The sequence below is a fragment of the Triticum aestivum genome, chromosome 1A (assembly GCF_018294505.1).
Source record: "Triticum aestivum cultivar Chinese Spring chromosome 1A, IWGSC CS RefSeq v2.1, whole genome shotgun sequence".
Classification (NCBI taxonomy): Eukaryota; Viridiplantae; Streptophyta; class Magnoliopsida; order Poales; family Poaceae; genus Triticum; species Triticum aestivum.
In genome coordinates, this window is record NC_057794.1 from 70,076,387 (window position 1) to 70,100,756 (window position 24,370).

A 24,370-nucleotide genomic window follows, 5' to 3' on the forward strand; every position below is an offset into this window, starting at 1 on the left:
TTTATTATTCATGCTAGAATTGTATTAACCGGAAACATAATACATGTGTGAATACATAGACAAACAGAGTGTCACTAGTATGCCTCTACTTGACTAGCTCGTTAATCAAAGATGGTTATGTTTCCTAACCATGGACAAAGAGTTGTTATTTGATTAACGGGATCACATCATTAGTTGAATGATCTGATTGACAAGACCCATTCCATTAGCTTAGCACCCGATCGTTTAGTATGTTGCTATTGCTTTCTTCATGACTTATACATGTTCCTATGACTATGAGATTATGCAACTCCCGTTTGCCAGAGGAATACTTTGTGTGCTACCAAACGTCACAATGTAACTACGTGATTATAAAGGAGCTCTACAGGTGTCCCCAAAGGTACATGTTGGGTTGGCATATTTCGAGATTAGGATTTGTCACTCCGATTGTCGGAGAGGTATCTCTGGGCCCTCTCGGTAATGCACATCACTTAAGCTTTGCAAGCATTGCAACTAATGAGTTAGTTGCGGGATGATGTATTACAGAACGAGTAAAGAGACTTGCCGGTAACGAGATTGAACTAGGTATAGGATACCGACGATCGAATCTCGGGCAAGTAACATACCGATGACAAAGGGAACAACGTATGTTGTTATGCGGTCTGACCGATAAAAGATCTTCATAGAATATGTAGGAACCAATATGGGCATCCAGGTCCCGCTATTGGTTATTGACCGGAAACGTGTCTCGATCATGTCTACATTGTTCTCGAACCCGTAGGGTCTGCACGCTTAAGGTTTCGATGACAGTTATATTATGAGTTTATGCTTTTTGATGTACCGAAGGTTGTTCGGAGTCCCGGATGTGATCACGAACATGACGAGGAGTCTCTAAATGGTCGAGACATAAAGATTGATATATTGGAAGCCTATGTTTGGATATCAGAAGTGTTCCGGGTGAAATCGGGATTTTACCGGATTACCGGGAGGTTACCGGAACCCCCCCGGGAGGTATATGGGCCTTAGTGGGCCTTAGTGGAAGAGAGGAGAGGTGGCCAGAGATGGGCCGCGCGCCCCTCCCCCCTTTGGTCCGAATAGGACAAGGAGAGGGGGCCGGCCCCCCTTCCTCCTCTCTCTCCTCTTCCCCCCCCTCCGCGAATCCTATTCCAACTAGGAAAGGGGGGGAGTCCTACTCCCGGAGGGAGTAGGACTCCTCCTGTCGCGCCTCCTCTTGGCCGGCCGGCCCCCCCTTTGAACCTTTATATACGGAGGCAAGGGGCACCCCTAAGGAGATAAGTTGATCCACGTGATCATATTCTTAGCCGTGTGAGGTGCCCCCTTCCACCATAGTCCTCGATAATATTGTAGCGGTGCTTAGGCGAAGCCCTACGACAGTAGTACATCAAGATCGTCACCACGCCGTCGTGCTGAGGGAACTCTTCCCTGACACTTTGCTGGATCGGAGTCCGGGGATCGTCATCGAGCTGAACGTGTGCTAGAACTCGGAGGTGCCGTAGTTTCGGTGCTTGATCGGTCGGGCCGTGAAGACGTATGACTACATCAACCAAGTTAACGCTTCCGTTGTTGATCTACAAGGGTACGTAGATCACACTCTCCCCTCTCGTTGCTATGCATCACCATGATCTTGCGTGTGCGTAGGAAATTTTTGAAATTACTACGTTCCCCAAAACACACGGCAACTTTACTTGGGCTACAAGCAAAGCTGACTTATCCAACTCTGGACAAGATTTGCTCTCATAGTCTTCACTCGAAGACATAGGATTTTGGTTAAGCATCACTTCAGTCATTCTGACTAGTTCTCTTGGACCCCACTTAACAGTACGGTGGTTCCTATGACTCAACAAAGAAGAAAAAGAACGACGAAAGAACTAAGTCTTCGCGCTCCATAGTCTTCATGTGATGTCTTCTCTTGTCATAGTCTTCAATGTGAATGTCTTCACATACCACCTTTGTCTTCAATGTCTTCTTACATTTTTAGGGGTCATCTCTGGTAGGAAAACCGAATCAATGAGGGACTTCTACCTGTGTTATCCTGCAATTCTCACAAACACATTAGTCCCTCAACTAGGTTTGTCGTCAATACTCCAAAACCAACTAGGGGTGGCACTAGATGCACTTACAGAGAAGCTGCTTTCATATTAGGCATTAAGATCTATAGAGATAGATCGAGACGTTTGATAAGACTTTCACAAAGCACATACCTTGATAAGATTTTGAAGAAGTTAAAAATGGATCAGTCCAAGAAGGGGTTCTTGCCTATTTTGCAAGGTGTGAAGTTGAGTCAGACTCAATGCCCAGCGACTACAGAGGATAGAGAAAATATGAGTGTCATCCCCTATGCATATGCCATTGGCTCTATCATGTATGTGATGTTGTGCACAAGACCAGATGTCATCCTTGCCATAAGTATGGCCGGAAGGTTTCAAAGTAATTCAGGAGTGGATCACTGGACAGCGGTGAAGAATATCTAAGTACCTGAAAAGGACTAAGGAAATGTTTCTCGTTTATGGAGGTGATCAAGAGCTCGCCATAAAGGGTTATGTTGATGCAAGCTTTAACACTGATCCGGATGACTCTAAGTCTCAAACCGGATACTTATACATTCTGAATGGGGGAGCGGTAAGCTGGTGCAGTTCCAAGCGAAGTGTGGTAGCTGATTCTACATGCGAAGCAGAGTACATAGCTGCCTCGGAGGCAGCGAAGGAAGGCGTCTGGATGAAGCAGTTCATGACAGATCTTGGAGTTGTGCCCAGTGCACTGGACCCGATGACTCTATTTTGTGACAACACTGGTGCCATTGCTCTAGCTAAGGAACCAAGGTTTCACAAGAGGACCAAGACATAAAGCGACGCTTCAATTCAATCCGTGATTACATCAAGGAGGAAGACATAAACATTCGCAAGATACATACGGATCTGAATGTTGCAGATCCGTTGACTAAACCTCTTCCAAGGGCAAAACATGATCAACACCAGAACTCTATGGGTGTTAGATTCATTACCATGTAATACTAGATTACTGACTCTATCGCAAGTGGGAGACTGTTGGAAATATGCCCTAGAGACAATAATAAAGTGGTTATTATTATATTTCCTTGTTCATGATAATCATTTATTATCCATGCTATAATTGTATTGACTGGAAACTCAAATACATGTGTGGATACATAGAGAATAACATGTCCCTAATAAGCCTGTACAGGACTAGCTCGTTGATTAAAGATGGCTATGGTTTTCTAGCCATAGACAAGAGTTGTCATTTCATAACGGATCACATCATTAGGAGAATGATGTGATGGACAAGACCCAAACTATAAACGTAGCATATGATCGTGTCAAGTTTATTGCTACCGTTTTCTGCATGTCAAGTATATGTCCCTATGACCATGAGATCATGCAACTCACTGACGCTGGAGGAGTACCTTGTGTGTGTACCAAACGTTGCAACGTAACTGGGTGACTATAAAGGTGCTCTACAACTATCTTCGAGGGTGTCTATTGAGTTGGCATGGATCAAGACTGGGATTTGTCACTCCGTATGATGGAGAGGTATCTCAGGGCCCACTCGGTAATACAACATCACAATGAGCTTGCAAGCAATGTGAGCAATGGGTTAGTCATGTGATCTTGTATTACGGAACGAGTAAATAGACTTGCCGATAACGATATTGAACTAGGTATGTAGATACTGGCGATCGGATCTCGGGCAAGTAACATACCGATGGACAAAGGGAACTGCATACAGGATTAGTAAAATCCTTGACCTTGAGGTTCGACCGATAAGATCTTCGTAGAATATGTAGGAACCAATATGGGCATCCAGGTCCCGCTATTAGTTATTGACCATAGAGTTGTCTCGGCCATGTCTGCATAGTGCTCGAACCCGCAGGGTCTACACACTTGATGTTTGGTGACGATATAAGTATAGTTCAGTCATTATGGTGGTTACCAAAGGTTGTTCGGAGTCCCGTATAAGATCCCGAACGTGACGAGGAACTCCGGAATGGTCCGGAGGTGAAGATTGATATATTGGACGAAGGGTATTGGAGTCCGGAATTGTTCCGGGGGTACTGGGTGATGACCAGCATCATCGAAAGGGGTTTTGGCGGGCCTCGACAAGTGTGGGGGGCCCATGGGCCAAGGGGAGGGGGCAAACCAGCCCACTAAGGGGTTGTGCGCCCCCTCACCCTTTCCAACGTAACCAGAAGGGGTGGGGGCGCTCCCCTAGGGCAGCCACGCCCTTTGCCTTGGGGCCCAAGGCTCCCAGGGGCAGGCGCACCAAAACCCATCTAGGGTTTTCCCATGGTGGCCGTCGTGAAGGAAATATGCCCTCGAAGCAATAATAGAGTTTTTATTTTATATTTCCTTATTCATGATAAATGTTTATTATTCATGCTAGAATTGTATTGATCGGAGACCCAGATACATGTGTGAATACATAGACAAACACCGTGTCCCTAGTAATCCTCTACTTGACTAGCTTGTTAATCAAAGATGGTTAAGGTTTCCTAACCATGGACATGATTTGTCATTTGATAACGGGATCACATCATTAGGAGAATGATGTGATGGACAAGACCCATTCGTCAGCTTAGCATAATGATCGTTCAGTTTTTATTGCTATTGCTTTATTCATGTCAAATATATATTCCTTCGACTATGAGATTATGCAACTCCCGGACATCGGAGGAATACCTTATGTGCTATCAAACGTCACAACGTAACTAGGTGATTATAAAGATGCTCTACAGGTATCTCTGAAGGTGTTTGTTGGGTTGGCATGGATCGAGATTATGATTTGTCACTCTGAGTAATGGAGAGGTATCTCTGGGCCCTCTCGGTAATACACATCATAAGAAGCCTTGCAAGCAAAGTGACTAATGAGTTAGTTGCAGGATGATGTATTACGGAACGAGTAAAGAGACTTGCCGGTAACAAGATTGAACTAGGTATGAAGATACCGATGATCGAATCTCGGGCAAGTAACATACCGATGGACAAAGGGAATTGTGTATGTTGTCATAATGGTTCGACCGATAAAGATCTTCATAGAATATGTAGGAGATAATATGAGCATCCAGGTTCCGCTATTGGTTATTGACCGGAGAGGTGTCTCGGTCATGTCTACATAGTTCTCGAACCCGTAGGGTCCGCACACTTAACGTTCGATGACGATATAGTATTATATGAGTTATGTGATTTGGCGACCGAATGTTGTTCGAGTCCCGAATGAGATCATGGACATGACGAGGAGTCTCTAAATGGCCGAGAGGTAAAGATTGATATATAGGACGATGGTATTCAGACACTAGAAGTGTTCCGGAGAGTATCGGGTACATATAGGGTCACCAGAAGGGGTTCCGGGCACCCCTCGGAAAAGATATGGGCTTAATGGGCCAAGGGAAAATCACTTCAACATCACCGTCACCACGCCGTCATGCTGACGGAACTCATAAACTACCTCGACACCTTGCTGGATCAAGAAGGCGAGGGACATCATCGAGCTGAACGTGTGCAGAACTCGAAGGTGCCGTATGTTCGGTGCTTGATCGGTCGGAGCTAGAAGAAGTTCGACTACATCAACCGCGTTGTGAAACGCTTCCGCTTACGGTCTACGAGGGTACGTAGACACACTCTCCCTCTCGTTGCTATGTATCTCCATGGATAGATCATTGCGTGTGCGTACAATTTTTTTCTTTTCCATGCAACGATTCCCAACGCGTCGCCCCCCTAGGGAACCCTAGGGCACCCCCTCCTCCTCCCTCCCCCTATATATAGAGGGGTAGAGGGAGGGCAGCCGCGCCCATCTATGCCACGGGGCTGCCCTCCCTCTCTCTCGTAGTCATCTTCTTCTCCATAGTGCTTAGCGAAGCTCTGCCGAGATTTCTCCACCACCACCGCCACCACGCCATCGTGCTGCCGGAGGACTCGAGCTACTACTTCACAATCGCTCGCTGGATCGAAGAGGTGAAGGTGTCATCAAGCCGTACGTGTGTTGAGCGCGGAGGTGCCGTCCGTTCGGCACTTGGATCGGGAGTTCGCAGGACGGATCATGATTGGATCGCGAAGACGTTCGACTACATCAACCGCATTTCTTAACGTTTCCGCTTAGCGATCTACAAGGGTATATAGATGCAATCTCTCCTCTCGTAGATGGTCATCTCCTAGATTGATATTGGTGAGAATAGGATTTTTTTGTTTCCCATGCAACGTTCCCCAACAGAATCACCCGTGCTGCTTGTTGGCTCGTCTCTTAACCCTAGATTCCCATGGTAAGGAAGAGAAAGGAAATCGAATCGTGGGAAGGTATGGGACAACTCAGCCTCAAGATGTTTCCGTACCGATGTAGAGGATTCTTGCGGGGTTTAGATTGCAATTCGTACATCCTTCCTTCTCGCATTGCACATTTTTATCCAATGGTACAAGATCAAGTTTCCATGTTTTCGTTGAATGTCCAGTTTCCACTAGATTTGCACTCTTCCTATAAAGGATGTGCTGATCTTGGAGGAGACAACCCAATGAGCCACGACTTTGTCCCCTCCTTCGTTTGCTTTGCAAATCTAGCCAATCTAGAGAAGAGGGAAGCACTACATGAGCCACGGGATAAAAGAGAATGGGGCAAAGTAGAAAATATGAAGGGTACAAAACTGCATGAGCCACGAGACAAAAGAGAATGGGGCAAAGTAGAAAATATGAAGGGTACAAAACTATCCTCATACATGGGGTCCTAGATCCAGTACGACGCCACTAAGGAACGCTCAGACGAGTACCCGCATGGTTGGCCGGACAATCGCTAAGAGGAATCATTCATGCCGCTCGCTGACCGCCGACCCAACATGGAACGCTCGAAGGAGGGCTGCCACTGTTGGCGGGACAATCACTAGGGAGGAATCACCCGCGCTGCTCGCCGGCTCGTCTCGTAACCCTAGATTCTCATGGTAAGGAAGAGAAAGGAAACCGAATCGTGAAAAGGTACGGGACGACTCAGCCTCAAGATGTTTCCGTACCGATGGAGAGGATTCTCGCGGGGTTCAGTTTGAAATTTGTACATCCTCATCCTCCCTTCTCGCATTGCACATTATTTATCCAATGATACAAGATCAAGTTCTCTTGTTTTCGCTGAATGTCCGGTTTCCACTAGATTTACACTCGATGCGATTGTACCGTGTTAGACTGCTCACAGTGAGGAGTAACATGGAGTAGTAACTTGTCGATGTTATTAATCTATGTTACTACCTCCATAGTGGATAGTAACATATGAGTCGTATCATGAAATAGTTCATTTATTAGGCTATAGACTCATTATGCCTTGAAATGTATGATGTTATAGTAACTACATAAGTTACCACAAATCTCTCTTTCCTCATTAATTAACTGCCACATAAGCAATTTTGTATTGTAATGTGTGATGTTACTAGTTAAGTTATTTTCATTGTGACTAGTCTAAAGAAAACTTGGAGGGAATAGAGAGTTACTTTTGCTAGCAAATCCGTGTTCTTGTAGGGATTAGCATGTTTCCAGTACTATATATGTCAAGGGTGTTTCTGAAAAGAGAGAGAGAAGATAACCCGACGTGCAAACCCCGAAGGCCCAAACCCCAGTAGGTCTCGCCCCTCCCGATCCGAACCCAGACCCAAAACCAACACCGGCGGCGGCTGCAGCGATGGCGGCGGCGGCGATGAACACGGACGTGGAGGCGGTCGACTTCGACTCCGACGACGACGATCTCATGGACGAGGAGGGTGCCATCGAACCCTCGCCGGCCCCCGCTCCCCGCCTCCGATCTACCATCGCAGGGGGCGGCGGCGGCGACGACGATGCCCCGCGTAAGACTAAGGGGCGCGGCTTCCGCGAGGACCCCAACTCCTCGTCCGCGCACCGCGACTCGCGGTTAGCTGGCGCAGGCCGCTCTGGCTTCGACGCCCTCGCCTCCGATGGCGGCCCTGGACCCGTGCGCTGTACGTCTCCATCCCTGTCCCTCCCTCCCGTGTTTCCCGATAAGAAGATTTCTAGTCAGGTAGGGCGGCGTGGTCTGACGCTCGCGTAGGTCTGGTAACCTAGTATGTTTTCTTCTTCGACGTGTTAGTTTTGCTGTTTGAGGAACGAGATCTGAATGCCAAGGCACTGCAAAGATCCCGTCTTGATAGGTTTCTTCCGATGCCCATGGGCTGCTGCGTACGGCAAGGAGATATTTGGGTTCCTTGCTGCTATAGATTGCCTTTTTCTTGAGCAATGTAGATATGCAGATGGATGCTTTGGGCGATTTGGTCGGCTGGTTTCCTTGGGGTTGGAAATTGCTGCGTGTTCATAGTTTACCAAGATTGTTTACCTATGATTTTAGTGTAGATCTCTGAACCGTTTCATCCTACATGTTAGTGACCAGCGTGGAGCATAAATACGATTCTTTTTGGATGTTTGCCTCAGGATTCGTTTTCTGCTTGAGACTGTGGGTTACTTTTAATTGCAGCCCGTGAGTTGGTTTGCTGGGATGATTATTTTTTGTTTGTGAAAAAGATTTTTTTTAATGTGCTTGACTGCTGAGGTTGTTCTTTGATTGAAGCTGTGGCTATCTTACTTCTTGTGATGTGAACGGTCATGACTTAGGGCGTTGCCTTCTGTATTATTTTTCATTACATAATTAAATTAATAGTCCCCTTAACATTCAGTTCCTCCAATAAGCTTGGTACGAATTGATAAGCTCTGAATGCAGGAAGGGAAACCTTAGAGCTTTCTTCGCTTATCTTCCCAAGCAGACCATATTTTTCTCATTATCCTATTTCTCTGTCTTTCCAACCAGCATTCCCCTTAACATTCTGTATTATTTTTCATTATGCAATTGATGGTGCTTGATTGCCATACATCCACAAAACCTTTGAATATTTTTAGTCTCAACTTCTGTTGAGTTCTATTAGCGAAGTGTTGCATGACATACTCCCGTTGCTATTTTCTGCTCATACCAAAGCTTGCTTTGTATAAAGCAATGAATCAAATAATATACTATTAGTAACTAAATAACTGCAACTGCATTTCTGGACGCTGTCCTTTTCAATGTGTATTTCCTTGCAGAAATTGTCACTAATGGAGTTATTTTCTTGTATGCTTTGCCTTGTGTACAGCCATTGAAGGGTGGATTGTACTGGTTACTGGAGTTCATGAAGAAGCTCAGGAGGAGGACCTCCATAATATTTTCGGGGATTATGGTCAGGTCAAGAACTTGCATTTGAATTTGGATCGCCGGACTGGATTTGTGAAGGTATGCTTCCTACCACCTCTAGTCCTTACATTTTGCGGAGATGCCATTCGGTTTAGTTTTGTTTTCTAGTTTTGCACTCGTGAAATCCTCAGGCTATTCCTTAATTATGAGTAAGACAGGCAGCATAGTTTGTCATCCATAGAATAAGAACAGGGTTTGCTTGCATCCTTTCTTATCCCCTCCTTAATATATGTGTGGCTTCCCTTCTCCTATGCAGGGATATGCTCTAATTGAGTATGAGAACTTTGAGCAAGCCAAGCGTGCAATAAGAGAATCAGACGGAACTGAGCTTCTATCGCAGATAATAAGTGTTGACTGGGCATTTAGTAATGGCCCTGTCAAACAGAGAAGTACTCGGAAGAGGTATGGTTTATGTGAGCTTTCGTATTTAGTTCTCTTTTTTTTTGGTTATGTTAGAAGGAAACTGCAGGCATGACAGCTACAGGTTTGATTTGCCCAATATATGTGTGAGAACCTTCCAGATATAGTGATAAAAACGTTGCTTAGGTACTCTGAACTACAAATTAGTGTCCAACTGGCCATAATTATCATCCATATATGAGGCTTTTAGGCAAGCACTAAAGCAGGAGCCAGCTCTAGATTTTGGCGCACAGACTGCTCGGGTGAAATGTCACCAGACGCTTACTTGAGAGTTGAAAGTGGGGAGAGCAAATCATTCTAAATTATGATAAAAAAATTAGACTAGGAATGAAGAATATAAATCTACAGCGTGTTTGCTTGGGGGTAGTTAGAGCTAGGGAACGAGCTAGGGAATGGGAATTGAAGGGGTATGAGACTTCAAATCTATTGTTTGGTTAGGGGGATTGGGAATTCATATGGGAATAGTCATGGGACTTGAGACTCCAACTCCCACCGTTTTATTAACAGGGGAGGGGGGTGGGAGTTGGAAGGGAATTGTTTTGTTTTAGTGAGTCAATCTTAACCCTTTATCATAACTTATGTTAACTTCCTTGTCTAGTCCCTCGTCAATTCCCACAAACCAAACAACAGAATACAGTTTCTCCTCAAATTCTCACACATAATTCCTATCATGCGCCAAACGGAGGATTGGGATAAAATGACTCATCCCATGTCTAATCTCAATAGAACTCCCTACTCTAAATTCCCATTCCCCTTCCCAAATGTTGCCAAACATGCTAGGTTAAGTTTGCTAAACCTAGTTTGATGAAGTTAGTTTTGGTTTGGTACTTTGGTTAAACGTGTACTGGCCACCCAACTGAAAACCACCAAATCATTATGATAAAAAGAACATTAGGAATACAAATTATAAATCTAAATTATAAGTTTGCTAAACTTAGTTGTTAGTAATTGGATGAAGTTATGTACCTTCTGAACTCTTCTTGCATGCTTAGTATAATCCCAAGAAGATTTTTCCTGGCTGGTTTTCAAGTTCTTGAAATGCTTTAATCTGAGGGGTTGGGGTTCACTTCATTCATAACACATCCTTGGAGGAATGCCAGATTAAGTATGTTATGAGGTCCCTGGTTAATTACACAAGTTATCCTTTATTCCTTTTGTACTCTCCCAAACAAGTAGTTTTCCCCCCTCTGCTTTATGCACTTCTTTTCTAATATCTGCTGAGATTCCCCAAGTAATAATGTAGTACTCTCTCCGTCCGAAAATAAGTGTCTCAAGCTTAGTACAACTTTGTACTAAAGTTAGTTATTTTAGGACGGAGGGAGTATTTCTACAGTAGTTAATCATAGGGGATTTCAGTTAAATTTTGGCCAAGTGCTTTTGGCTATGTAATATGATTTCATGGATTTTAATTATACATTGGCTTGTACATATGATTGATTTCTTCCAATATTTCCTAGTTTTACCTTGGCGATGCTTTTCTTGTCTTTGTTTCACTTTTTAATCATAGTCTGAATCCGAGTCACCGACCAAATGCATACATAGTTCAGTATGTTCTTTACACAGCTCTCAGAACAGAATATAATACTTGAGTTTGTACTGTGTTCATTTCAGATCACCGAGGCCTAATCGCTCAAGGAGCCCACCAAGGAGAAGATACCCTTAGGAGCGACGGAAGTGCGAGAATCATGGGCTTTCAGTTGTTTGCTTGTCTTATCGTAATTTGACGGCGGCCCTTGTCTCTCTGTACCAATTTCCGGTAGTAGTTGTATGGCATCTTCAAGGTCCTTACTTTGGTGGATGGAGCCATGTTTGCTCTTGAAGTTTGGCTTGCCAGTTTGAGACAATTGTAGCCTTTGATGTTGGATCCGTGATGTGTTGGATTGGAATGTTTGTGCCACAATTTAATGAACTTGAAGATGGGTAATTTGTATTATTATTTCTTCTATCATTATTTTTTACTCATCTGCCCAACTTGTTTGATAGACTTCTGTTTTTCTTTTCTTCACTTATGCCACATGCCTGCTTGTCAGTTTACTGGGTCCCATCAGGCCTTTATTGAGCATTGCAATTTCGCTAAGCATAAGAGCAAGTACGATGAGGTAATGTAGGTAGGCTGTAATACTTTAAATAATATATTTTTGCTGAGTTGGATGAGAGAGAAGAGAAGTGGGCTTTAACATGATCTCCAACACTCTTTGTGAGAAACATGTGGGTCATATATTGATGTAGTATACTAGTATGACTAACTATTGTATGAGTGGGTTATAAAATTGACTATAAGTGACATGGCAAATTCATGTAGCCGATTGTTGGCTATACTATTAACCATGCTTTTTAAGGGCTACCTTCTGTGTTCGTCGACTTGCGCGAGCACGTAGTTTGTCACCGCACAGCCAGTTGTCCTCATTGTAGGCCGAGCTGCATGGCCTTGCAGCTCGCTTTGCCTCCACCCTCTTGGTTGCAACATCGCTGTGTGGGGTTCCAACATTGCCACCAGTCATTGTCGTAGCATGCCACGCGCCTGTCGCATCACCCATTGCTTCGCCATGCAATTTTTGTTGTCGCCGCAGCCGGTTGAAGCTTTCTTGGCCGCTGGTTGCAACATTTTGTGGTTGCCTCGTCTCGGGTTGAAACTTTTTTAAAAGCTGGTTGTAGCTTTCTCACCCGCCGATCGTAGCATTTTATGATGCTGGTTGCAGCTCCTCCGTGCGACGGTGACATCCCCTACTTTCTTTGGTTCCTGCAGGAAAAAAAACCGACGACGCCGATTCATAGCATTTGACGCTGCTGGTTGCAGCTCCACTGAGCGCCGATCGCGACCCCTGCTCTCTATTTCCAGCAAAAAATGGCGCCAACGGTAGCAATTGGTGCACTGGTTGTAGCTCCCCTACCAAGTTCCTTGGGATACGTGCCTGCAGTTGTAGCGCACGGTCCCAACATCCGCGGTAGCCAATTCTAGCATCGGTAGCACGCAGGGTCACCCATGGTCACCGTGGTTGCTGCTGTTGAAGCACACTGGGGTACTAGCTCTCTTTCCCCGCATCAGCGACGGCGCCTTAGTGCTGGCCAGCAGCAGCCGCGAGGAGAAATGGCTGTGGAGCAGGGCGAAGAGAAGAAAAAGAGGCAGAGGACGTCATGCGCGAGGCGTTTACCTAAGCATAATGGGCAACCAATTGAAGCTGTCGCGACTCACTACGGTGTTTGAGGCTACTGACGTGCAAAGAAGTCGGGTTTGCGTGCAACACCATTTCATAAACTTATTGTTAATCTTACGACCAGGACGCCGCTTGCATCGGCATTGCGAAGTAAATAAAAAAAATATGCTCGTATGCATCTCAATTTTGATGATTTATTCACCCGAATTTTTGTAGCCCCAGCCCCTCCAGGTCCAGCGAACTAAAGTAAAAAATCTGTGCCCTAAAAAAAAGGTAAAAAACCTGGAGCAATGTGTTCAGTTTGATTCTGTGCTGGAGTTAAAAAAGATGTAGAGGTAAAAGTATCCATGATTCTGTGATTGTGCGTCAATGTGTTCAGATTGAAGAAAAACTGAAATAACTAGGGGTAATATATCTATTTTCATCACGGTGCAGCATATCTGATTCGGACACTTGACAACGCGAGGCAGAGTAATAACCAGCCTTAAGTTTACAACTTTTACCAAGTATAACAATCAGTCAATGGATCACACCCCAGATACTCTCATCAGAAATGTCACGTGCCTATGTGGCCGATTCCGCAAAGGCATCTATCAACCATTTCCTCAATGTATCTAGAGCTACGTGGTACTCCCTCCGTTCCAAAATAGATGACTCAACTTTGTACAAATTTTAGAACGGAGGGAGTATAACACTAAGGAGCTGTTCGGCAATCCACCGGCTCCGCGAAATCCGAGGATCTGCAGAGCACCTGCTCTCCTGCTCCGTGATTTTTAACTTCAGCTCCGCCAGCTCCGGGAGCGGGGTCACAGAGCGGGAGGGACTCCAAACAGGCCCTAAGTATCCGTAATGCCCGTCAACCCCATAGGGGGGTCAACTTGGTGTGCCGCATTACCAGCTTATCTCTGCTGCCCTGCTGCGTTCCTTCGGACCCGAAAGGGGTACCGGCGGTGGGAACCGTTTCCATTAGAGGGCCCGTTCGGTTCTGCCATAGCAGCTCCTTTGACAGTGGCAGGAGATATCTGTCGCTTACTGGAACTGCGGGTACTCCGTCGACTGGGGTCTGATGATTCATGTGCCTGCCCCAACTTTTCGGTGGACGCCAGGATGGTGTCGCTCCGATTGCTTAGCTTAGATATGCTGCTTGTGTCCGATGAGGGTCTTTTGACGGTTGGAGATCCCGGGGCTTCATCTTCATCTGTGATGCTGTCTTCTATATCTGAAACCAGGGAATAGCAAAGATGGTAAGTTTCCCGGGGCTAACATATCCCTGTGAAGTCTTTCATTGCTTCACAGACAGTACATGAAAAGCTACAAGGGAAAATAATACACTTCACTGAACTGGATTAACTAAATATCCCAGCTGTGCTCAGTCAACAAAGGAACTAGGACTAGATTCCAATTTTGGGGTTAATGTGGCCAATAACATGGCTGTTTAATAATTTGTTAATTGAAATATTAAGACAGCTCGCCCAAGGAAAAGGGGAAAGACCATAGGACGCATCTAACTGCTACTCCCTCCGTATCAAAATAGATGACTCATCTTTGTACTAAAGTTAGTACAAAGTTGAGTCATCTATTTTGGAACGGAGGGAGTACCTTTTAACTTTCAAGTTTCAACAGTAATCTCTTGAGTTCTGTAATGCAACTTACCTCGGAAGCTGTTCCTGTGTTCCTTCATGGTTGGGTACATCCTTGTTGTCTTAACAATCTAATGCTTTAGTGTGGCTTACTGTTTGTTACTTCCCCATTTATGTTCTTGACTCTAGAATTATGTAAAGCATTGAAAACCACCAGGCGCAGATGAAACTTAATTTGAAGGTAGACCGTACCATATTAATTAGCCTACTATGCATGACAGCCATATATTTCCACAAAAGGTCAGCCGTACCAGATTTAGGATGAACCAGACGAGCAGCTTGCCAGTATTTCCCTTTTGCCTGACCATAAATAGATACACTGTAAGATGTATACAAAAATAGACAACAGTTTAAACTGTGGTATATAAGTAGAATCCATTCCACAACTGGTCAAGGATCACCTCAACGGCCTACTACAAGCATTAATCAACAAAATGTATTCAGAAGCTAGAACCTAAGCATTAGAAACTTACCACCGAAACAGGTACAGTCCAACCTTTAATGATGGACCAATCAAGTGCAGGCCTCAGGTCCTTTTTCTTAGCAGGATGTTGCCCGCCTTCACCCATGGGAGGATCCAACAGCATTACCTGTAGAAAAATGTCAAGGACAAACACGTGAGTTATTGTCCCCGGTTAACCAGCATGAAAACATGGAGATTAAATGATACTCCCTACTAAAGTTGTACTAAGTGAGCAGCAATTAATATGGATCGGAGGGAGTAACACAATTCGGCCCACTTCATATTTTAATTATTGACCAGAGCATGGAAGTTCATTTGGTATCATATTATTTTGTGTCATCTTCACCAGCAAGAAAGTTGATTGTGTTATCAGCCCCTAAAGCTATTGGACCACCAGATAACAAGCACAAAAAAATGATTGAGGTATCCACATGGCAGTAACATGAAACATAGTGGTCCACGATAACAGCGAACAATGAGAGAGTTAATGACAAGCAGGAGCTAATTTATGACTAAAACAGCAAATTACTAGATGTTTACCTGAACCACATCTCTACTGTTCAACCTAATAATTTCCGCAGTCCAGTAACAATCTGAACACCGCCAGTCAACCTTGTCACCTACTTTCCAGGTATCACAAACACTTGCAACAAGCTCATTCTTTGGAAAGTGCGCAGGAACTTGTCCCCCCCTATACCAATGAGGAAAGGCAGGACGCAACATTATTTCAGTACTCTCACTTGATTTCCCTTCCCCGCATGCTGGGCTGAGTGGGTTCTTTTGAAAGACTCTGATCCATTCATTCTCTGCAAAAGGGCATGGACAGTAATGATATGAGGTGCACAGAAAACCAACAGTTATAATCTTGGTCAGATTCAAGTGTTCCAAGATTTTCTGGTGTCTAGTATAAAGGTAATTAATCACGGCAAGACATAATTGCACTACATGGCTACGGCCAGCAACTGTCCTGCCCCCACTCCCAGACAAGATAAACATTTGGGCAAGAAAGCACATGCTTTATTGGGTACTAGACAAATGTTAGTGCACTGGTTGATCAATTGTCAGGTAAATTGGAATGCAAGGTATAGCCAGATGTTTTCATGTATTACTAGCTCTGCAGATTCGAATACAGGCTTTGCAACTTCCTGTTCAAACATCAAACCAAACTCATCAATTATGATCTGTACAGCACAAACCATTTTGGGGGAGATATAAATAGAGAGATCACATGGTTTTTCAAGCACTGCATGATCCATCTCATTAAAGGTAAATAGTGTTGGCCAGGCATCATACATGATCCATTAAAAGCTTGAGGCAATATTATAAGATTTGTAAAATACAGATGTTTCTTCATTATATTGTAGATTCCTGCTCAAGGGTACCACCTACAATAATGTTTAATCGTCCAAGCAAACATGTGGCATATTTCTGGACTGACAAAAATTTAAACGAAAGATAACTATATCATATATATAGAGAGAAAACATGTATAATTAGCAGGTCTACTTTCAAAAATTGGGTGCATGCCGTAAAATATATCGGCTGCCTCCAGGGCCTCAGTGGTGTACAAGAGGATAATTCCAAATACAAATTATGTCCACAAAACAAAAACAAGGTGCTTGCACCAATATCCTTAAGCTAAAAGTTCAAAAATGAGTTTTCAAATTGATTATTGCACATGGTCCCTTCACAATCCCTTCAAGCAAAAGGTTATGTGGAAACGAAAAAAACAGAGCTTCTGTAAAAATATGCTTGCCTTCTTCAGTATAGTCAATATACTCCAAGTAATACTCAAGGTGCCCAGATTCTGTGACACGCATATCAATAATCTGAAAAAGAATTAATACAATATGTGTTAGTAAAGCCCTATACCCCACCATGGAATGAATAAGGAGAGAAGTGTTATGTTTGTAATCCAAGAGATCATGGTCAAACGATGAGAGTCTATATTATTTTTTATTTAAAAGTAGTACCATACTAGCATGATATATTGGAAAGAAAAAGCTTCATCATCTATGTTTGTAATATGTATTTCAGCACACATCGGTTTCAAGATCTTACGGGTTTCAGCTCTAGCCTACCCCAACTTGTTTGGGACTAAAGGCTTTGTTGTTGTTGATAGACTTCAGGGCTACAATAGCAAAGCCTAGATGTGTAGCATAGCTTTATAAACAACTCCCTCCGTGCTTGAAAAGAAGGCGTATAAATTTTGTCTGAAGTCAAATGGTGCAAAGTTTAACAGAGTTTGTAGGAAAACTATATAAATTTTTAGCCCGTTTGACTTCAGACTAATTTATACGCCTTCTTTTCAAGCATGGAGGGAGTAATGACAAGAGTTCAACTCTCACCAACTAATCATTGGTGGGCTGTTTGTGTGGATTTCATTATGATATTCTGGTATTTAAATGGGTGACCTTATGGGTTGTGAGCTCTAAGAAGTTCAGTTTGTAATAAAAATGAAGGTTAACACGTTAGGCTAGAGGAGGGCCGAAGATAAGAGTAATGCCACAGGGGCTTGGTCAGGACCTAATATAAGCATAACCGGGGGCTAAAATATGTGCAGGGGGGCAAGTGGCCAGCTCAAGTTTGGAACATGCCACATTGGGTCATGCACACGACCCAATGAAATAAAGAAATTCAATAGTCAAACAAATCCTAGAAAAAAGAAGCCTAAGAAGGATAAAGAAGTCAAGACCCCTAGAGAGTCAAGGTCAAAGGTCCACCATAGACCTTGATCTAGGTCCATAATCAATGGTATATAATAAAGTATGGTCCATGGTTCCTAGTTTCCTCTTATAGCCTTGCTTTTCTCTCCCACTAAAGGTGTAGTGGCAACTTATGTCCTTTTACGCTATTGCCTTTTGTTCCCTCCCACTAAGGGAGGTGGTGGTCTTCAAGCAACAAGGCTCTAGGCTTATATGAACCCTTGGGTCATTTATGATTTATTAGCTAGTCTCTTCTACCTAGTTTGTGCAAGAGTTTCTATAAAGAGCATAAAATAGTTGCCCGAAGCATGCATTAATGATATCCTAAGCCCCAATATTGACCCTCTCAACCAAACGTTTTTTGGATCCAATCTTAGGGCAAGTGGATTTGTATAGAAATTTAGGTGTCACTATTTCTGTCCATGTACAACGACCTTTTTTGAGGCTAGAATACACCCTAGTTGCTTCACTAGTTCACTACAAGGACAAACAAACAGAGATGATATGAGAAATTGATAGTATACCAGAAGTGCAAAGAAAATGTGGGTCACATGTACTCTGCTAGCACTATGGAAATACATTCTCTTTTAAATATTTAGGTTGTACTTATCTATAAATTTTTTAGTCAGGAAAATATAGAACAGTAAAAATTAGTGGCCAAAATCTGGCAGGCAATTTCACTAGGTAGTACTTGTGCACTTGTTTGGTACTTGTGCACTTGCTTGTTATTAAGAAAGCTCTTGTCAAGACAACAGAGCACAAGGGGTCGTCAACAATTAATGCACCACCGATTTTACGATGTACATGGAGTCAATGGAAGCTTTAAAGACGCAAAAAGAACATGCTGAGAGTAGCTGTTTGCTTCCTAAATCACTAAATTCAAATAAAAAAACATTAAATGTCCCACCTTGGAGCGGAACCATGCACCTGTGTAACCCTTAACAAAAGACTTTGACTCGGCAAGATCTCCAACTTTGAACGGGAGAATTAGATCCATATCCAGCCAATCTAAAGGCAGTACTAATAGAAGAAACAACGGGTGTTAGCACAATGTTGGACTTATAGTACTTCCTCCATTACAATAGTTCACATCACACCATGTGTGCATATAATAAAGCGCTAGTTCTAGGAAAAACTAATATACCATGCGTAACACTAGTAAATGCCATATATAGAATGGAAACACCAAAACAATCACAAGCATGAGTTTGTAGTATTTGAAGAAAAGTCATCAAAGGCCACATGCAAGCATAGTGAAACACCCAAGACCATGTACAACTATAGTAAAACAAACAACAGAAAAAATGGCGAGGCAATACGATGAAATAACAAAATATATGAAACATCAATGTTAAGAGCATCGTCAAAACAAGCGCAACCACTAAAGATCACACGCCCTTCTTTTTGTTTTAAATTCTTGTTACTCTTGGCCTATTTATTGTACACTCCAATGTAGAGAGCATCGTCAAAACAAGCGCAACTACTGATGGGCTGACTCCTAGGCTGCTGGTACACTCCAAGGGCATGGCTGTCAAATATTATCATATTTATTTTGATTATCTTAAAAAGTGGATCATCTGCTTTTCAGTATTACACACTCATGATGTATCTCACGAGAGTATATCACATGCCATTGTGAAAAGAAGTGATATCGGGGTATTGACAAATAGACTTATACAGTAACAAAAATATAAAAGATGAACCTGAATAACAATGACAAAATCCATAGGAGCAAAGTAATTAGACCAACAATACATTCAATCATCACAACCTCCAAATGGTACAAATATTTTGGCTCTCACAACCATTTCAATCAATTAACTTGAATTCTTGTTTATACAAAATAATAATGCTAATAACCTAGCCTCTTGTCATCTCAAATGATCTAACTACTTCTACTCCCTCCATCCATATATATATATATATATATATATATATATATATATATATATATATATATATATATATAGGGCCTAATACAGTTTTTGGGACAGCCTTTGACTACTTGTAAGATTTATAATATATGAGATGTATAATGTGAAAATTATATCATTAGAAACTCCTCCCATGTACGAATTTTCCGGTATGCTTTGCGTAACTCGCATGTCATATATTATTGCTCTAACATGTGGTCAAAGTTAACCTCGAAAAACGCATTAGGCCCTATATATATGGATAGAGGGGGTAGCTTGGATTGGTTGGTTTACTTGTGTTCTCTCTAGTCACAACGTGACTTTGTATAGTATATCACCCCACGTCCAAAAGGTTTAGTTTCATATAAGAACACTTTGCTCACACATATTAGCAATCTATCTTAGACAACTTCATCTTAGCTTAGAATGGGTCAAAGTCATTGTATACTTATAAGAACTCACACCAAGTTGGTTCCACTAATTTCTATGCCACTTTTGGGTGCATCCTCACTATATAGGCTGAGCTGATCTTTTGTGCATTTTGATACCATATGCATATTTGTAAAGCATTTCCATCAAGTAAAAGATGGTACCAAACAACAGAAATACCATCACGCAAAACTTAATCGGTCAGGAGTCCCTCTAACTAACCTAGTAAATACTGGAATAAGTTGGTAACTAGGTGAAATGAACTAAGCTACTAACTAGCTGGCTATAACTTATCTATAAGCAAATGACTAACCTGACAAATAGAGGCCAAAAAATTCATCAAAAAAATACTAGCATGGATCAATGCCAAGGGGTTTAGGCTTAATAGAACCAAGACCGAGTATATGAGGTGTGACTTTAGGGTTTAGACCGAGAAGTTAGTTTATAGGGACATATAATGCCTAGGAGATACTTGGGATCAATGCTACAAAGCAATGATGTATCAATGAGAATGTTAGCCACAAAATCAAAGCGAGATGACAATTAGACATGTGATACTATATGGAGCAACATGTTGGCGTATTAAGAGACAACACATCCAACAATGAGTATCATGCGTATGCTAACGTGAATGTATGGGCATGCAATCAAGGACTGAATTAGGAATGAGGGTATTTGCGAATGCTAAGGTGGATGTATGGGCTTGCAATCAAAGACTGAATTAGGAATGAGGGAAAATGTGATAAGGTAGGGGTGACACTAATTGAAAAGAAGTTTGTCCAACACCGACTAATGTGGTTTGGACATATCCAATGAAGGCCTGCAGAAGCACCAGCAGCGAAAATACTAGGGGGTATGCGGCGACCAAAGTTGAGAGGGGAGGAGGCGGTACAAAGAGAGGATTGGAATGTATCCTAGGATTTGGCTCTTAACAAGATTGCATGGAAATCATGGTGACAACTGTACTATATCAACAATTACGATCGACATAAGGGCAACTACGAATAATAATGTAATTTTTGCTATTTTTTAGTTGAATAAGAAATAACTTTTTTGAAGTCAATGCTAAGATCCATCAAAGGTCTAAACACACTCATTTGTACAAGCACAAAGCAATTAAAAAATTCATCAAATGACTAGACAAAACAAATTGGACAATCTCACAAAGACAAGCACAACTATTTTCATATATCATACTCCCTCCGTTCCTTTATATAAGATGTATTGTTTTTGACACGGTGAACAAGGCACATGGTTATGAACATGTTAGGACAAAATTACCCTTAGCAAATGTGTGGTTTGTGGCAAGTAAATCAATTAGTCCAAGAAAGTATGAGATACATGCTTTCCTTCTTTTGCTATAAAAAGAGATACAAACAATTAAGAAAAAAATACTTCCCATTTTATGGACGACTAAAAAGGAATTACGAGAAATTAAAATAAATGCATCTTACATTGTGTATTTTTTGTGAAAAACAAATACACCTTAATACTCCCTCCGTTCCTAAATATTTGTCTTTTTAGAGATTTTAAATGGACTACCACATACGGATGTATATAGACATATTTTAGAGTGTAGATTCACTCATCTTGCTCCGTATGTAGTCACTTGTTGAAATCTCTAGAAAGATAAATATTTAGGAACAGAAGGAGTATAAAAGAACGAAGAGAGTATAATATGAGATTTATTAATTTTGAGTGTAACTTTGAGCACAAATTAAATAACAAATATTACATCCGGTCCAAAATATAAGATGCACCAATTTTCAAAATTTTGGATTAACTTGCATCTATATTAATATGAAAAGATTCAAAAAGATAGATCAAATTAATCTCGGCCATCAAACAATGTCAATTTTAATATCTAGATTAATTAAATGGCACACGCTCAACATTTTAGCGTAAAATTAATATCATACAAAATATGAATATCATCAGTAATCACATAACTAACATGCTTAATATCCAAGCTAATATGAGTGTGCAATAAAAATTCCTTCATTTCAAAATAGATGTCATGGATTTAGTTCAAATTTGAACTAAGAGCGCGACACTCATTTTGGTATGAAAAGAGTACTAAATATCAACATACAAATTTACTAGTTTCAGTAATAAGAGTACGATACTTCGAGTATATCTTATACCAATAGGTTTTCTAACAAACACTGTTTTTTCTTTTTTTTCTTTTTGCCACAAGTGATAAATTTGAAGACATCACAAGATAGACACATGCAATTTTGTCTTAACCAAGCTTAAGCCAAAAAAAATATGTTGAAACAAGCTTAAGCAATATGGGGTTTATCAACAATCAGGAAGGAATAAAATATCAATTTGTCTAATTCACATTTAGATGTTTTATAAGAATGTTACATCTAATCTCCTACAAATAACGTAGCAACAAGGAACAAAAAAAAGCCAGGACAAAAAAAAACAGGTCACAAACATGGTAGACATCAGATTAGATATGACATAACTATGTCACATCTAGATGTGTCCTAAATAAACCCATAAATATATAATCTCGAAACATGAGAATCTGATCTAAATCCAAACAACTCACTATAAGAAATAAAAAAAAGAAATACAAGAATAATATGAAGAAGAAAGCGAAGATTGTCAAATCTTATAAAGAAAAACCATGAACCTAACAAGCCAATCAACACCAATACTTTCTCTTCAGCCATAAAGAAAAAGGAAACCCGTTTGAACCCCAGATCTACACGAAACGGGATTGCTGAAACTTTTGGCACGCCAGTACGGACATGAGGACTAATCAAAGATCCAAAAAGAGCCCAAAAAGATGGGGAAACACGCAAACAGAACGCAAGATTGGGGCGCTGGGATGGGGGAGGGGGCGCACCTTCAGCGCCACAGAGCCGGCAGGCCTACTACTCTCCACCGCCGCCGCACGCTCCAGAATCGGGATTAGCGAAGGTAGCGTCGTCGTCCTCTGGTCTTCTTCTACGGCGGCGGCGGGGTGCTGCGCTGCGTAGCCGCCGCTATGGGGGCATTTATCGAAGAGTTGTTAGCGCATTATTGGGAAGCAGATATAGATGCGCCGGATTCTTGCCTTCTTTTAACGCGCATTATGCGACAGCGTTCGTGGGAGATGGAAGCATCGCGCTGCTTATGTAACGCCGTCGGTTGGGGCTCAAGGCCGCGCAGGGGAGAAAGGGGCCCGTTTTGTTTGGCTCCAAACCGATCCGGCGTGGCCCAGTACGAGATTGTTGCTATGGCTCTCACCGGCCGCTAGCGGCGAAATCACTACTTCAACTCCCCTAATTGCGTATACAGTGCGTGAGAGTTTTTTTTTCGTATATCTGTTTATTTAAAATATATTTTATCTCTTAAACCGTGCGTCCAAATCTTGAACCGATTTCATCGTTGGATCCCTCGCGTCGAGATCTTCAAAACTAGATCTCATGTTGATAGGTTTTTATGAAAAAAAATTCACGAAAAAACGAACGAAAAAACCGAACTGGGAGCACAGGTTTTTCATTCCGAAAGAGGCACGCCCGTACCTCTCACGAAATCACAACCGTGCCTCTCGCGGAAGCAAAACCGTGACTCTCGCAGAAGAAAAAAAGAGAAATTTTTTTTTCCGTTTTCGAGGAGGCACGGTCGTGACTCTCGTCAAAGCACAACTGTGACTCTTGCGGAAGCAAAACCATGACTCTCGCGAAAGGAAAAAAAATATATAACACGGTTTTTCCCTTTCCGAGAGGCACGGTCGTGACTCTCGCGAAAGTACAACCATGCTTCTCGCAGAAGCAAAATTATGACTCTCGCGAAAGGAAAAAAAATAGAAAATGCGTTTTTTCGTTTCCGAGAGGCACAGCCGTGACTCTCGCGAAAGCACGCCCGTGTTTCTCGCGGAAGCAAAACTATGACTCTCGCAAAAGAAAAAAAACAGAAAACGTGTTTTTTTCGTTTTTGAGAGGCACGACCGTGCCTCTCGCGGAAGCAAAATCGTGACTCTCATGAAAGGGAAAAAACGTGTTTTTTCGCGCAATTTTTTATTTTTGATTGAAAAGATAAGAAGACCGGTGCAAAACCAAAATGTCGGGAAAAACTGTTTAAAAAGACAAAAATGCGTGCGAAAAAATAAAAAATAAAATCCAGAGAAAGCGCCCAGAGCACGACACATGGCGAATGGCCGAGAGCGCGCCAAGTGGCGTTGATCGTTACGATGCTCCTGAAGGAGCGCTCATTAACTAGTTGCTCCCCGCTAGCGGGCAACCTAAAAAACAAAAAGCCCCCGAATGGGCCGAGCCAGCTGGTTTCGTACGCTTTGCTAAAATAAAAAAATTGGTTCGCAAGATGGCCGTCTATTGTGATTGTTTTGCGGGGTGGAAGATGGCTCAGCTGCAGTGTGGCTAGAAGTGTGTGGGTGCTCTTATGAGCTGGTCGAGAATATATGGGTTCGAACCAG

The 24,370-nt window shown here is 42.4% G+C and overlaps 2 protein-coding genes across 4 annotated transcripts; one reads left to right on the forward strand and one right to left on the reverse strand.

Moving 5' to 3' along the window:
* Positions 1-7,554: 7,554 nt before the first annotated feature.
* On the forward strand, positions 7,555-11,569 carry LOC780666 (RNA-binding protein Y14A). Its single transcript, XM_044603281.1, has 4 exons — positions 7,555-7,957; positions 9,116-9,252; positions 9,470-9,615; positions 11,245-11,569. The coding sequence occupies exons 1-4, from the start codon at positions 7,663-7,665 to the stop codon at positions 11,294-11,296; spliced, it is 630 nt and encodes a 209-aa protein (XP_044459216.1). The 5' UTR covers positions 7,555-7,662; the 3' UTR covers positions 11,297-11,569.
* A 1,611-nt stretch (positions 11,570-13,180) lies between these two features.
* On the reverse strand, positions 13,181-23,086 carry LOC123190612 (uncharacterized). Of its 3 annotated transcripts, none has more exons than XM_044603288.1 (7): positions 22,799-23,086; positions 18,504-18,616; positions 16,648-16,720; positions 15,432-15,697; positions 14,902-15,018; positions 14,680-14,728; positions 13,181-14,007 (listed from the first exon to the last, which is right to left on the reverse strand). In XM_044603288.1, exons 2-7 carry the CDS (start codon positions 18,591-18,593, stop codon positions 13,688-13,690), a joined length of 915 nt encoding a protein of 304 aa, XP_044459223.1. In that variant the 5' UTR covers positions 18,594-18,616; positions 22,799-23,086; the 3' UTR covers positions 13,181-13,687. The 3 variants fall into 3 exon arrangements, with proteins under 3 accessions (XP_044459223.1, XP_044459227.1, XP_044459233.1); XM_044603292.1 differs by having other exon boundaries at positions 18,504-18,604; positions 22,799-23,046; XM_044603298.1 differs by lacking the exon at positions 18,504-18,616 and having other exon boundaries at positions 22,799-23,045.
* Positions 23,087-24,370: the final 1,284 nt, after the last annotated feature.

Coding starts and splice junctions, on each gene's coding strand:
- LOC123190612 (XM_044603288.1), bottom strand. CDS start 18,593: ATGGATCTAATTCTCCCGTTCAAAGTTGGAGATCTTGCCGAGTCAAAG. Junction 16,721..18,503: donor GTGCATGGTTCCGCTCCAAG/GTGGGACATTTA, acceptor ATTCTTTTTCAG/ATTATTGATATGCGTGTCAC. Junction 14,008..14,679: donor TCTGGTTCATCCTAAATCTG/GTACGGCTGACC, acceptor CCCTGGTTTCAG/ATATAGAAGACAGCATCACA.
- LOC780666 (XM_044603281.1), top strand. CDS start 7,663: ATGGCGGCGGCGGCGATGAACACGGACGTGGAGGCGGTCGACTTCGAC. Junction 7,958..9,115: donor CGGCCCTGGACCCGTGCGCT/GTACGTCTCCAT, acceptor CCTTGTGTACAG/CCATTGAAGGGTGGATTGTA. Junction 9,616..11,244: donor CAGAGAAGTACTCGGAAGAG/GTATGGTTTATG, acceptor TGTTCATTTCAG/ATCACCGAGGCCTAATCGCT.